At 46.5% G+C, this 12,573-nt stretch overlaps 1 protein-coding gene across 2 annotated transcripts in view; it reads left to right on the forward strand.

Annotated features, from left to right (window-relative positions):
• LRRFIP1 (LRR binding FLII interacting protein 1) overlaps nt 1–3,944 on the forward strand; it is an 87,232-nt gene extending 83,288 nt beyond the window's left edge. For both annotated transcript variants that reach the window (XM_024752747.1, XM_024752746.1), the window contains 3 exons: nt 194–273; nt 1,368–1,472; nt 3,087–3,944. In XM_024752747.1, coding sequence (XP_024608515.1) covers nt 194–273; nt 1,368–1,472; nt 3,087–3,197 — 296 coding nt within the window. In that variant the 3' untranslated portion in view covers nt 3,198–3,944. The remainder of the gene's footprint in view (nt 1–193; nt 274–1,367; nt 1,473–3,086) is intronic.
• Nucleotides 3,945–12,573: the final 8,629 nt, after the last annotated feature.

The raw sequence follows: 12,573 nt of genomic DNA on the forward strand, positions 1-12,573 counted from the left end.
TTCTTTGCCTTCTTTGCTCAAGGGCGCTCTCCCTGCTGCGGAGAAAGAGCGCCTCCTGAGTTGTGAGGCCACAGGCCAGGACTTACAGATTGGCAAGACATTATAAAGTAAGGGCTTGGTTCCCAGTAACCATTGTTTTAACATTTTCAAAGCCCAAGAGCTTAACAGATTTTCCTTCTCTTTCAACCTTTAGGGGATGCCAACAGACAGATCAGCGACCTCAAATTTAAACTTGCAAAATCTGAGCAAGAGATAACTGCATTAGAACAAAATGTACGTGCACACTTGTACGTAATCACTGGCCGCCCGACTGAGGATTAACTGAAGTTTTATTTGCTAGAAAGGCTTGAAGGCTGAGGACAAAAAGAAGCAGAGAATTTTAGAACCAAAAAAAGGTCCTAAGGGGGGTAAACAAGGCAGCAAGTCTCTCTGTGTATTTCCTACAAGGAGAGGACGTGGGGAGGGAGAGGTCATAACTAGGATCTGGGCTGTTATAATCGATACTCATCCTTTATAGACAAAGTTAGTTGCAGAAAGTACCTAATGTGGTTAGGGTTTTTTTTTTGACAGTTTGTTCTTTAAAAAAAAAAAAAAAAAATCGGTTAATTACAAAACGCTTCATGGAGGAATGTCCCTTTTGCCTGGATTTTCCCTCTTTCCACCCCAGCCCAGCGGCTCGCTCTGGTCCCTAGATTTGGGGCGCTCATGCCTCCAGCGTGCTGGGCCCTGGGACAGACTGTGTCCTAACCGAAGGGAGAGATACAAGCAGGTACTCCTGCCCCCTCCATCGTGGATATATGTGGCTGGAACTTTTTGGAATTTTTGTAGAGACGAAGATGAGAAGCGCACCTAGAAAGCAATGCGTGTTCGGAAGCACGCCTTTGAGGGCAGGCTGAGTCTCTGGCCGCAGATGCCACCCCAGAGCCGCCTTCCGTCACCCCTGCTCTCTGAGTTCCTTGCCTCTCTCCTCCCTTTCCTGATTCCCCACCCCCCAACCCCGGGAGAGATTAGACTGGAGCCGAGGTCCTGGTGGAGCCGTTGCCTCGCCAGCCTGGTTCTGCAGGATCGACCCACATGGGGGAGAGATGGTGTCATGGGGTCTGCACGGCGGGAACCACACTTGGGACAAGGGTCAGGGAGGAAATGAGTCCCTGATAGGTGTCAGTACTGGCTTGCTCATAAATATGAACAAATAGCTTGCGTGGCTAGAACCTATGTAATAGTCCCAAATGCTAGATCATAACTATTGTCATGGTGTCTTCTCTCGTTTTATCAAGTTAGACCGTTTGATCTCAAATGTAGTAAAGCAATCGGGGAAAGGAAACAGGCCCATCAACTTATACACATGATTTCTCCTCTCCTCTCAGGTCATAAGGTTAGAAAGCCAAGTATCACGTTATAAACTGGCTGCCGAAAATGCTGAAAAGATAGAAGATGAACTTAAGGCTGAAAAACGGAAACTTCAAAGAGAGGTAAATTTTCTAGGCTATTTCTAGGAAGAGAATGGGTAATGCTATTCTAGTTGGGAGACCAGAGGGAGGGTTTACCGCCGGGAAATCTGCGGCCGAATCATTCATTGTCACATCTGCCCAAACCTCTCTGAAGGGCTGTGCTCACACCGTAAAGGAAATTGTAGTTCAGCCAATTAGGAGCTCAGGGCCAGAATCGCCTGTCAGTGGTTTTTCTGTCTATGGTGATTGCAACTGTCATGCCACCATCTTCCGGCTTCTGCTAAGAAATCTGTCATTCTAACTCTTTTCAGGTGATCTTTTTTTTTTTACCCCTCTCTAGCTGCTCTGCCATTCTCTTTGCCTTTGACTTTCTACACTTCACTCTAATGTGTTAATATGTGGGTTTACTGCTATTTGTTCTGCTGGGGATATGTTGCGTTTCTTTGATCTGTGAGGTCTTTTTACTAAATAAATTTTGGAAAATTTTCAACCACGATCTCCTTCAGTAACTCCTCTTCCCTAGACTCCACCTTCCCCCTGGGACTCTGATCAGAGGATACCAGATCTTCTCACGGACCCTCTGCATTTCTCTACCATCTGTCTTTTCCGTTCCCCATCTCCTTACCTCCCGTTGCATAATGTACAGTTTTTGTAGATCTTCCATTTCACCTCCTTTTGTTTCGTATTCTCATTCCTGATTGTTTCTTGTTTATGGTTCCTCTGTTGATTGTATCCTTATTTCTTTAACGATTTCATACACGCTGTTCTGCTTTCCACACTGAGGACTGAAACATGTTCCGTCTTTGGGGTGTATTTCTGTTGTTTATTGCTTCTGTTGACTCAAATGGTTTGTCCCACCATGTGTTTGGTGTTTTATGAGATTATGCTTGATTTGAATTTATATACTTGAATTTATACTCCAGGCCTGACTTGGGGAAATTTCTACAAAAAGGGCTTCTGCTTCTGCTTCTGCTTCTGCTTCTGCCTCTGCTGGTGAAAGGCAGGGCAGGGCCATTTAACCTGTCTCAGGACCCCGCCCACCCTCCTGGAGGGTTTTGGATCAGAAGCAGAACTGCAGACTCTGTTCTAATGATGCATGTCTCCACAGGCACAGGGCTGTGAACCCCCGCCTTCGGGCACCTCCACTCTGCCTCACTGCCTGCCGGTCCGTGCAGCTCCCTGCTGATGTGGCTCCTGCTGTGCCCCCCGGGCTCTGTGGCCCCCGGGCTCTGTGGCCCTGGTTCCTGGGCACGGTCATCCTAGCCTCAGGCATTCCCACTTCGGTTTCTGGCTGCAGAGCCCTAGCAGCCAGCTGCCCGGGGCTGTGGGGATCACCTCCTCCAGCTGGTCTGGCTCAGCGCTTGTTTGTTCGTTTGCCTCACCTTCCGTGAGACCGTCACGATCCCCAAGACTGCGCCCTGTCTGGGGTCTAGCTATTTCAGAACAGGAAGGTTCCCTAGTTACTCATGAGGCCAGAATCTTGTGCCTTGTGTTCCTTTTTAAATTAAGAAATACACGAATACACACGTGTAGGTAGGTATATGTGTATTTTTAGAATCTCGGTGGGTCTGGGTCGTAACTTGTTTTTCAGTAGGCTTGGAATCCAAGCTCACTGCCTTTTGCCTTTATTTCCAGCTTCGCTCTGCATTGGACAAAACAGAAGAGCTCGAGGTGAGCAACGGCCACTTAGTGAAGCGCCTGGAAAAAATGAAAGCCAACAGGAGTGTCCTCTTGTCCCAGCAGTAAAGGGCAGCTCTGAACAGGAAATGATCGGGCGGATGGAGAGCATTGTTTCGCACGCTGTTCTGTTGCTGTCTGGGAGCACTGCTTCTTCCCCTGCTTCCGAGAGAACACCCCTGGGGAGCACCCGGCTCAGCCCCGGGACCCCCAGCAGCAACCAGATGCCTCTGTCTGCAGACCGCAACCGGGGCTGGGGCGGCCGCTCCGAACCTGCAGGCCATTTAATAAGCACACTGGGCCGTGGAGCTCTGCTTCCCACGGTGCGGCAGCCTCTTCACGCCATTTAAAATGGTGATCAAAGTAAAGATGAAAGTGGGACTTGAGTTTTCTTTTCATGTGTCTTGCTGAACATTAAGGGGAAATGTTTCAGTGTTGGGACTTCCTTTTGTGGCAGAATCTACAATTTGAGCGACTTCAGTAGTATCTCTTAGTCTACGCTTTTCATACACAAAACACTGTGGAACCACAAGCCATTACCAAGCAAAACTCTTTCACTAGAAACAAGGGGGATGGTCTAGAAGTAAAAGTGACCTTAAGAAGACTCTTTACAAGGCAACCATGAAGCTTTTCTAAGGGATTTTTGCATCAGTTCAATCAAAAGAATACTTTTTTCCAGGGTAATTAGGCAACAGCTTCACTGAAAATGACAGCTTTTCATTCGCATTATTGAATCCTTATGTTTGGAATCGAGGTTGTTAACTTCTTTTAAAGAGTGTACTGTTGGAAAAATTAAAAAATGAAATGTTGAAAGACTTCAGCAATACGGTTTTTATTTTTTCCCACTGAGAAAGAAACTCTTTATGTCATACTAATTCTCTATATTTTGGATCATCTTTTTCTTTTCTTAGCATGTCAAATCAATGCACTTTTCTTTCTCTATTTAAAAAAGAAGGTGTATTCACAGTGAATAAGAATAGAACACTTATAAGAATCAGCAGTCTTAGAATAAAAAGTAAACTGAAGAAGCGAAAGACCAGAGTAGAGGCAGTAACTCCAAGGACAAAAGTAAAGGGCGTTGGGCTACCTGCTGATTTTCAGTTACTCTTTTGTATACGTTGGGTTTCACTTAAGGCTGGTTCAGCCGGCCAGCTTTTCAGGATATTAGCAAGTGCAAACCAAGATGACATCGTCCATAACTATACCCATTGTGGACTGCTAGACATGAATTGGAATATATAATTATTCCATCTTTCTTAATTATATATAATTAAGAAAACATTCCCAGCAGAGTGCTAGAGGTCACGAAGTTCCGTCCCCCAGCACTGTCTGGATCTGGGATACGCAAAGCTACATTTCACTGGGTAAGAGAAATTCGGTCTCCTTGTGCCGAGGATATTCAGATCTTCTTCTTGAGTGTTCCATAGATAAAACTATCCAGTCTTTAATCCACACGTCAGTGCCACAGACGTGCTATAGCTGCTGCATATTCAAAAAACAATGTTTTTATGTGGAAACCTGCTCTGCGTTAATCCCAGGACAGCTCCAACTCCCCACAGGTTTCTATATTTACCTAAGATTTGTTAGAACAAATTTTAGGATGATTGGTTTCAAAAGACTTCGTTTGAAATTCTACTTAATGAGCATTAAACGTTCCAAGTTGTTTCAAGAATGCAGTGTGTCGGTCCGCTCCCAAAACAGAAACCACCCAGTAATTGGAACAGGGAAAGTGTAATATAAAGAATGATTAACTCATAATAGGGGATTAACTACTACGGATGAAAGAGGATCTAAAGAACCCGAGAATGCGACGAACTGGGACTGAGACCTCGTTGGAGGGGTTGGGGCCACTACCCACTAGGGGCAGACAAGTTACAGGGTGACAGAGGGCTGACATCAGGAGACAGGAAAACTTGGGCCGAGACTAGGAGAAATTTTGGTTGAGGGTCGCACCACCGGGTGACCTGAATTGCTCACCACCGGTGCCCCGTGAACAAGGAGGAAGAAAGCACAACAGAAGGAACCAGAAAGAGGAGCTCCTGCAGTGACACTTCCTTCAGTGTCCTTCCAGCCAGCAGAAGAGAAACGTTTACTTCATTGTCTTACCTCTAATGTTCCTTCCACAACACCTTAATACAAACATGCTTAACCAGTGAAATATCCGTCTGGCTCACAAATAACACTAATGACAGCAAACACTTATATATCATTTAGACATGCCTGGCAGGTAGGTAGATGCATATTTTCACTCATTTGATTTTCATGAAAACCCTAGAGAGGTAGATGCTGTTATTAAATCCATATCACCGATAAGGAAACCAGAGCCTGGGGAATCTCACAGTTGGTGAAGAAGCGACTCTTGCTTGTCTCACCAGCCCCGGGAAGATGGTGTTTCTCAAATCAGTGGCCCTGAAGGAAGTCAAACCTTTAGTTTGGTACCTCTTGTGCCAATCCTTACAGACACAGCAAATCCACGTTGCACAAACTTCCTCATCCAGAGGAAGCTAGAACACAATTTTTAAATTCATTTCATAGAATAAAACTTTTCCTGTGGCTATTGGGAATTTGTTGCTGGCTTTTTTCGTCCCTGTAACCCAGCGTTTCTCAGCCTCACACCACTGACGTCCCGGGCCACATCACTCCTGGGTGCTGGGTGTCTGTCCTGAGCATCGTAGGATGTAGAGCAGCATCCCTAGATATTGAAGGAAAGAGTATCAAAGAATCTGTGGACATATTTTTTAAACCATCATACTATGTATTTGCTGAAAATTTCTCTTAATATTGTCAGCTTTATCTTTAAACTTTTTTCTTTTTTTGGGGGGGTGGGGTACGCGGGCCTCTCACTGCTGTGGCCTCTCCCGTTGCGGAGCATAGGCTCCGGACACACAGGCTCAGCGGCCATGGCTCACGGGCCCAGCCACTCCCCAGCATGTGGGATCCTCCCAGACAGGGGCACGAACCCGTGTCCCCTGCATCGGCAGGCGGACTCTCAACCACCGCGCCACCAGGGAAGCCCTTTAAACATTTTTTATGTAACAAAGCACGCTTTCATTTTGCTCTTCCCAGAAAACTGAAATCAATATTCATCATGAAATTCACACCACACCTCCTCCCAGTCTCTTTTTTTCTTTACTTTTTCAGTCATAGTACTAGCTTCTACATGTCCACTCGATTCTGCACCAGTAGCATGTCTTTGTTTTAAATCTAAGTTTGTCCATGCTTATTTTAGAATTAGAAAAATAATTTAAGTATAATTAAAACAAACAGGGACTTCCCTGGTGGTCCAGTGGTTAAGACTCTGCCCTTCCACTGCCGGGCACGCGGGCTCGATCCCTCTTCAGGGAACTGAGATCCCACGTGCTACCTGGTGTGGCCGAAAAATTAAAAAATAATTTTAAAAACCTAAGCGTTTCAATTTACATACCAAATATGACTTAATATGTATGAATGTAACTTCTGCATGAAATAGGCAAATAAACACACTGAAATATTATAGGAGCACCTAGAAAAAATCATTCGCGCAGAATCCGTCTCTTGACGCCAAGCAGATGGGCTCATGGGTGATAATAGAAACGACCCCCATGCCTGAGATGCACACTACAGTGTAACAGTAAGATCTTACCTGATGCAACAGTGAAAGTGAAATGTCCTACAGAAACAGTACGTCGAAGAGGAGGGCTTAGGAGTTCCACTTAGGCCACATCAAGCTTGCGAAGCTAACGAAACGTAAGAACAGTTGTGCCGTAGCGTGGTGAGGTGCTTCCCCGACCACCCTATTTAAAATTGCCAGCCCTCAACAGTTCCCGTTCCCTTTTCTGACTCATTTCTCTCAAATTATCACTATCACACAAGGGATTTTGTTTTATTTACCATCTCTCATCCTCCACCGGAAGGCATCCCGCATCCCTCCAGGATGGCAGAGAACTGAGTGTGGAACTTGCGGAAGAGACCCAGGTTGGAGATGTAGATTTGGGAGTCATCGGCAAAGAGGGGATTTTCTAGTCTTGGGACTAGACTTGCCTAGGGAGAAAGTGTAAATAATTAGAGGGCACAGGAAGAGCCAAGAACAACCTGACAGGGGGTGGGTGAAGGAGGAGGGCCCAGCAAAGGGCGTTGAGGAGCATCAGGAAAGGGTTACTTAATGAGAGGTTACAAAAGACAATAAACGGAGTACAGAAATACAAAATCCCGTTCAGCTTACAGAGCCAGGTCTCCTGATAGAAACTGAATTCCTCGCCCCTCTCGCACTCCCCAGCCCCAGCTGCACGGTTCTCTTCCCCAGATTCTTACCACTACAAAGGCAGCATCAGTCGTGCCACCAGCCTAGTCTGAAGCCCACGTGTTATTTTTGACCCCTTCCTCTCCCTCACCCACCTCCACTCTGATCTCAAGCACACAGATCTATCAATTCTACTTACTAAAGACCTCACAGATCCATCCGTTTCCCCATCACCATAGCTATTCCTCTGGACCAGGCCATTATCATTGGCAAACTACCCTTGCCTGGCCTTCTCTGTTCCAGTGCTCTTCACACCTCCCATCTATTAGAGTAAAATTTTTAAAAATCTGATTATGTCACTACCTCCCCTACATCTACAATCATATTTAATCTTTGCGATAATCCATTGAGGTGGGCACTCTTACTGCCTCCATTTTATAAATAAGGTAACAGGCACAGAAAAATCAGGCAACTTGCTTAAAGGGACACAACTATGAAACGAAGGGCCCTAGATAGAACTAGCAATAGGATTCCAGCCCGCCCCTGTGACCATTCTGCTCTGCTGGGAGGCCAAGGTCTTGTTCAGCACCAGAGGTTCAATGCTTAGAGCAGTGTCTACTGCACAGCAAGCAAGAAATGGTAGCACATGTCGCTTCCTCATTATTCTGACTACGGCTATTACTGTAAGTCCAGCGTTTCCCAACTCTAACCACTAATTCCTAGGAACGTTAGTAAAGAGAATTCTATAAATAAATATTCTTTGGTAACAGTTATAACCTTCAATGGGTTTGCTCGTTGAGGAGTATTTACTTGTGAATGTCACTGGGATTCCTCAAGAGGGAAATGGACTAGGTACAATTTCCCAAACTGTTTGATCATGGAACCTGTTATTTTTCAGAGCCTTCTGGGACCAGGACTCTGCAGAGCACAATCTAGGAATCACTGTTGTAGCCACAGGGTCAGGCACAAGTGTGTGTGTCCCTAGCCTGAGTCCCCTGCTCCCAAGTCGGCCTCCAGATGCAGCCCAGCATCCCACGATGCTCTTCAATATCTCGACACTTAACAGTCCAGAGAGAAAGATTCCGTTCTTCCTCTACAGAAGGCCCTGGAAGTTGCAAATTTGGGTGTTTAAGTCTCATCTCTGCTTGAGAGGACCGACCTTGAGGGTCTTCATGTGTTCTTCAGGTGTAACGTGTTCACCATGTTACAAGCCCATCAGCAAAACCATAGCTTAATTCACTGAACCACTCACTCCTCACTTTTTTCTTCATCAAAATTTCCTTGTTCCACCATTCCTGTTTCTTTCAGAGGCCTAGAGGCCAGTTATCCAAATTTACGAAAACAGATGATTTTCCCAGCTTTCGAAAGGAGAGTAACATTGGGAATTTCCTGGCGGTCCAGTGGTTAAGACTACACACTTCCACTGCAGGGGGCCTGGGTTAAATCACTGGTTGGGGAACTAACAAGACTGATTCTAAACCTTTCATTAATGAAAATATGCTTCTTGTTATGTTACTAACTTTGATCACAGCCTTCATAATGTTTTTGACCAAACTCATTATGAGAGTTTGAGAACGTTTATGAGAATGGGGGCAGAACAGAGAATACAGACAATTTTCATGGTCTACTACCTGCTACAGCTCAATCTTAATACAGATGAAAAATGATAAATAAAATTTAAAAGTCAGGTTCTACAACACAGTAAAAGACTAATTCAGCACAATAATGTCAAGTTTGTAGCCTCCAAAGTGAGCTTCTGTGAGAAGTAGGGTTATAGGGAATTTCTATTTTCTTCTTTACATTTTCCTGAATTTTCTACATTGAATACATGTGACCTTAATAATGTTAAAATATTTAAAAGATATAAAAAAAGGAAACGTTAAAATAATCAAATCATAAAAGGCACGTAAAGGGGTTAGCAGATGTAAGCTCTCGTATATACAGTGTATAAACAACAAGGTCCTATTGTATTGCCCAGAGAACTATATTCAATATCCTATGATAAACCATAAGAAAAGAATATTATATGCATTGTACAGCAGAAACTAACACAATATTGTAAATCAACTCTACTTCAAAAAAATAATAAAAGTAACCACTGTCCTGACTTAAAAAAAAAAAACAAGTAAAAACTACTGTGTAAATACCATTATTCTGAACCTGAAATGGGGTTAAAATCACTGCATTAAATCACAAAGAGATGGACAGATTTCATAAAAACGTCACACTTCACATCCAAACTATGTAAGGCCCAAATCAATTATGTAAGAGCTGCCTGGCAGCAAACGCAGTGCTTCAGGCTACACACACAGACACCAGAAACTACCAGAAGCAAGGACCCCACTGCCCCAGGGCTAGTGGGGAGTATCTGGAGATGGCATCAAAAAACTAAGATTTTAATGCAACCTGAAACGATTTTAAACATGATTTAAGCAAAAGTCAAAATCCATGCAAAAAATTCATGATGAACATTTTTAAAGACAGGATAACAGTCCCATGAGGAACCATATTAGAGCCTGAGGCAGAAGGAAGAATTAGGAGTGTTTTGGGGGCTATTTTGTCCATCTTGGATTTTTCATTACTTTTGATTGCCTTCAACGACTACATTAAAATATCACTTATCTTGATTATCGAGATTTTTGACGCCCCCTTAAATTCTGCGCCCAAGGCAAGTAAATGCCTCATTCTCTCACCCTAGCCCCGGCCCTGCTAATGATATTGTAAAAGACTGCCCGAGGGAGGACACGCTGTGTTAGACACGAAGCAGGGACACGTGTCGGTGGGGACAGCTGTCCAAGGAGGGTAGCCTAGGGCCGGCTGTCCGGACACTGTGGGCGCGGGACCTGGCGGGCGCCGGGCCCAAACCAGGGGCCAGTTGGGCCCCTGCCGGCGGTGGCGGGGAGCGCCGCCCAACTTTTTTCCTCCAGTGTCTTTGCACAGCCGCGCCGTCCAGACAGGTCGAAGGTCACAGGTCGCGGGCTGCAGAGCAGTTAAGGCCTCTCTGGGCGTCGCTGCTAGATGAGCCCGCGGGCCAGACCTCGCCCCGCTCCCCCGCCCCCCGCCCACGGGAAATGCAAAATCCCAGCGGGCGACTCCGTTCCCGCCTTCGCGCCCGCATGCCCGGCCAATCACAGAGCCGACCCTGTGCGCGCCGGCCAATGGAAGCGCCCCGCCGGGTAGTGGGCGGGCCGCGGACGACCGTTACCCGGCGGGACCCGCGGCTGCACGAGGAGCGCCACTCCCTCTGAGGCTGCGGCCGAAACGGGGCGCCACACGCACGGCTGCGGCGACAGCGAGGTTCCGAGGTACAACGAGTGGGGAGTCGGGCTGGCGGGGCCGGCGGCTGTGGTCAGGCTAGGGCGGAGGCCGGGAGTGTGGGGGACGGGGCAGCGAAGCCCAGTGGCGGCGAGTCCCCGCCAAGGGCCCGTCGGCGCCGAGGGCCGCGCGGCGTTAAGGAGGCCAACGAGGCCTCCTCCAGCGGGTCCTGGAAGGGGAAGCGGGCAGGGTCCGGGGGCGCCGCCGTGGTCCGCAGGGTTTGCGCGTTCGTCGGGGGTCCTTGGAGTTCCAGAATCCCCCAATGTGGTACCTTTGCATTCGGTTCCAAGCGGGTCCCCCAGCCTCGCTTTGCGGGCGCCGAGGCGGACTTGCGCGCCTAATTCTTTTCGAGCTGCGTTGCGGGACCGGACGTTTCTCTCTCCAGGGAAAGGTGGGAATTCACTCACGCGTGTATCGTTGCGACAAATACGAATGGGGCCTGTGCAGCGGGCGCGGGGTACAGCAGCAACCAGCCACGGTCCAGAGCGAGAAACGGACGCTGGACATTAGTTAATTACCCTGCTATGTGGGACGGACGGCAGATGGGTGGGATGTTTTCCAAACCGGCAGACGTTCCTGATGTTGTGTGGAGGGCCAGGAAGGTTTCCCTAAAAAACGGATATTGGGGGTAGGTCTGAAGGTTGAGCAGGAATTGTAGGTGGTTGGGGGGCCGGGGTGCGGCAGGCGGAGGTGCGGCACGTGGCCCAACCTGTGTGAGGAAGCACAGTGGCCGGTGCATCTGGAACCCACGAAGTGCCAAGGTTCCTGCAGAGCCCAGGCCCTTGGTTGGTGGTGGGGGGGGGTGTCTTGCAGACGGTACTAAAGCTTTAATCGTTATCCAAAGAACAGTGATAGTCTGTTGCTTAGTTTTAAGCAGTGGGATGAACTGACCAGATCTGCATTCTGGAAAGATTATTCTGGCCGGGTAGGGGGTTATTGCCTGGATCCATGTTAACAGTAAGTGGTCTCTTGACCAAGATGCGTCAGGGGTTGAAACTGACAAGACCCGGTAGGGATGAGGGAGGTGTCAGAGGGAGGAGAGCAGCTTCTGGTTTGGTTCCGGGATTGAAAACACAGGAGAGAATAGTTTGATGAGTGAGAGCTGGGAGAGCAGAATAAAAAGGGGTATATGCCTGGGAGCGGAATTGCTGGATCACATGGTCGTTCTGTATTTTTTTTTTTTTTTTTGAGGAACTGCCAGATTGTTTTCCAGAATGGCTGTGCCGTTTTACATTCCCACCAGCACTGTAAGAGGGTTCCAGTTTCTCCATTTCCTTGACAGTACTTACTCTCTATTTTAATAGTCATCCTAGTGGGTGTAAAGTGGTATCTCACTGTGGTTTTGATTTGCATTTACCTAATACGTTGAGCATCTTTTCATATGTTTATTGGCCATTTGTATATTCTCTTTGGAAAAGTGTTTATTCAGATCCTTTGATCATTTTAAAAATTGTGTTGTTTGTCTTTTTGTTGGACTTGTAAGACTTCTTTGGATATGCTGGGTGATAGAGCCTTATCAGATATATGATTTGCAAGTATTTTTCTTACACTAAAATTTTTCCTTTTGTCAAAGTTCTTGAACTTGGGTATCTTCATATTTAAGAATGAAGCTTGCAAAACATTGAAGGTAGATTTGAATGCAGAATCAGATGTGAATGAGGCTGCAGCTTGTAAAGGCATATAGTAAAGAGATTTGCAAAATATATGTTTTTCTTGCTAATTTTTTGGAAAATATATGTTTTTAAAATTGAAAGTGTTACTTATATTAAGTAATGTGTTTATGAATAAATTAAAAATTTTTGTTGGGTCTTCCCTGGTGGCGCAGTGGTTGAGAGTCTGCCTGCTAATGCAGGGGACACGGGTTCGAGCCCTGGTCTGGGAGGATCCCACATGCCGCGGAGCAACTAGGCC

The sequence above is a fragment of the Neophocaena asiaeorientalis genome, unplaced genomic scaffold (genome assembly GCF_003031525.2).
Source record: "Neophocaena asiaeorientalis asiaeorientalis breed wild unplaced genomic scaffold, Neophocaena_asiaeorientalis_V1.1 scaffold294, whole genome shotgun sequence".
Taxonomy (NCBI): Eukaryota; Metazoa; Chordata; class Mammalia; order Artiodactyla; family Phocoenidae; genus Neophocaena; species Neophocaena asiaeorientalis.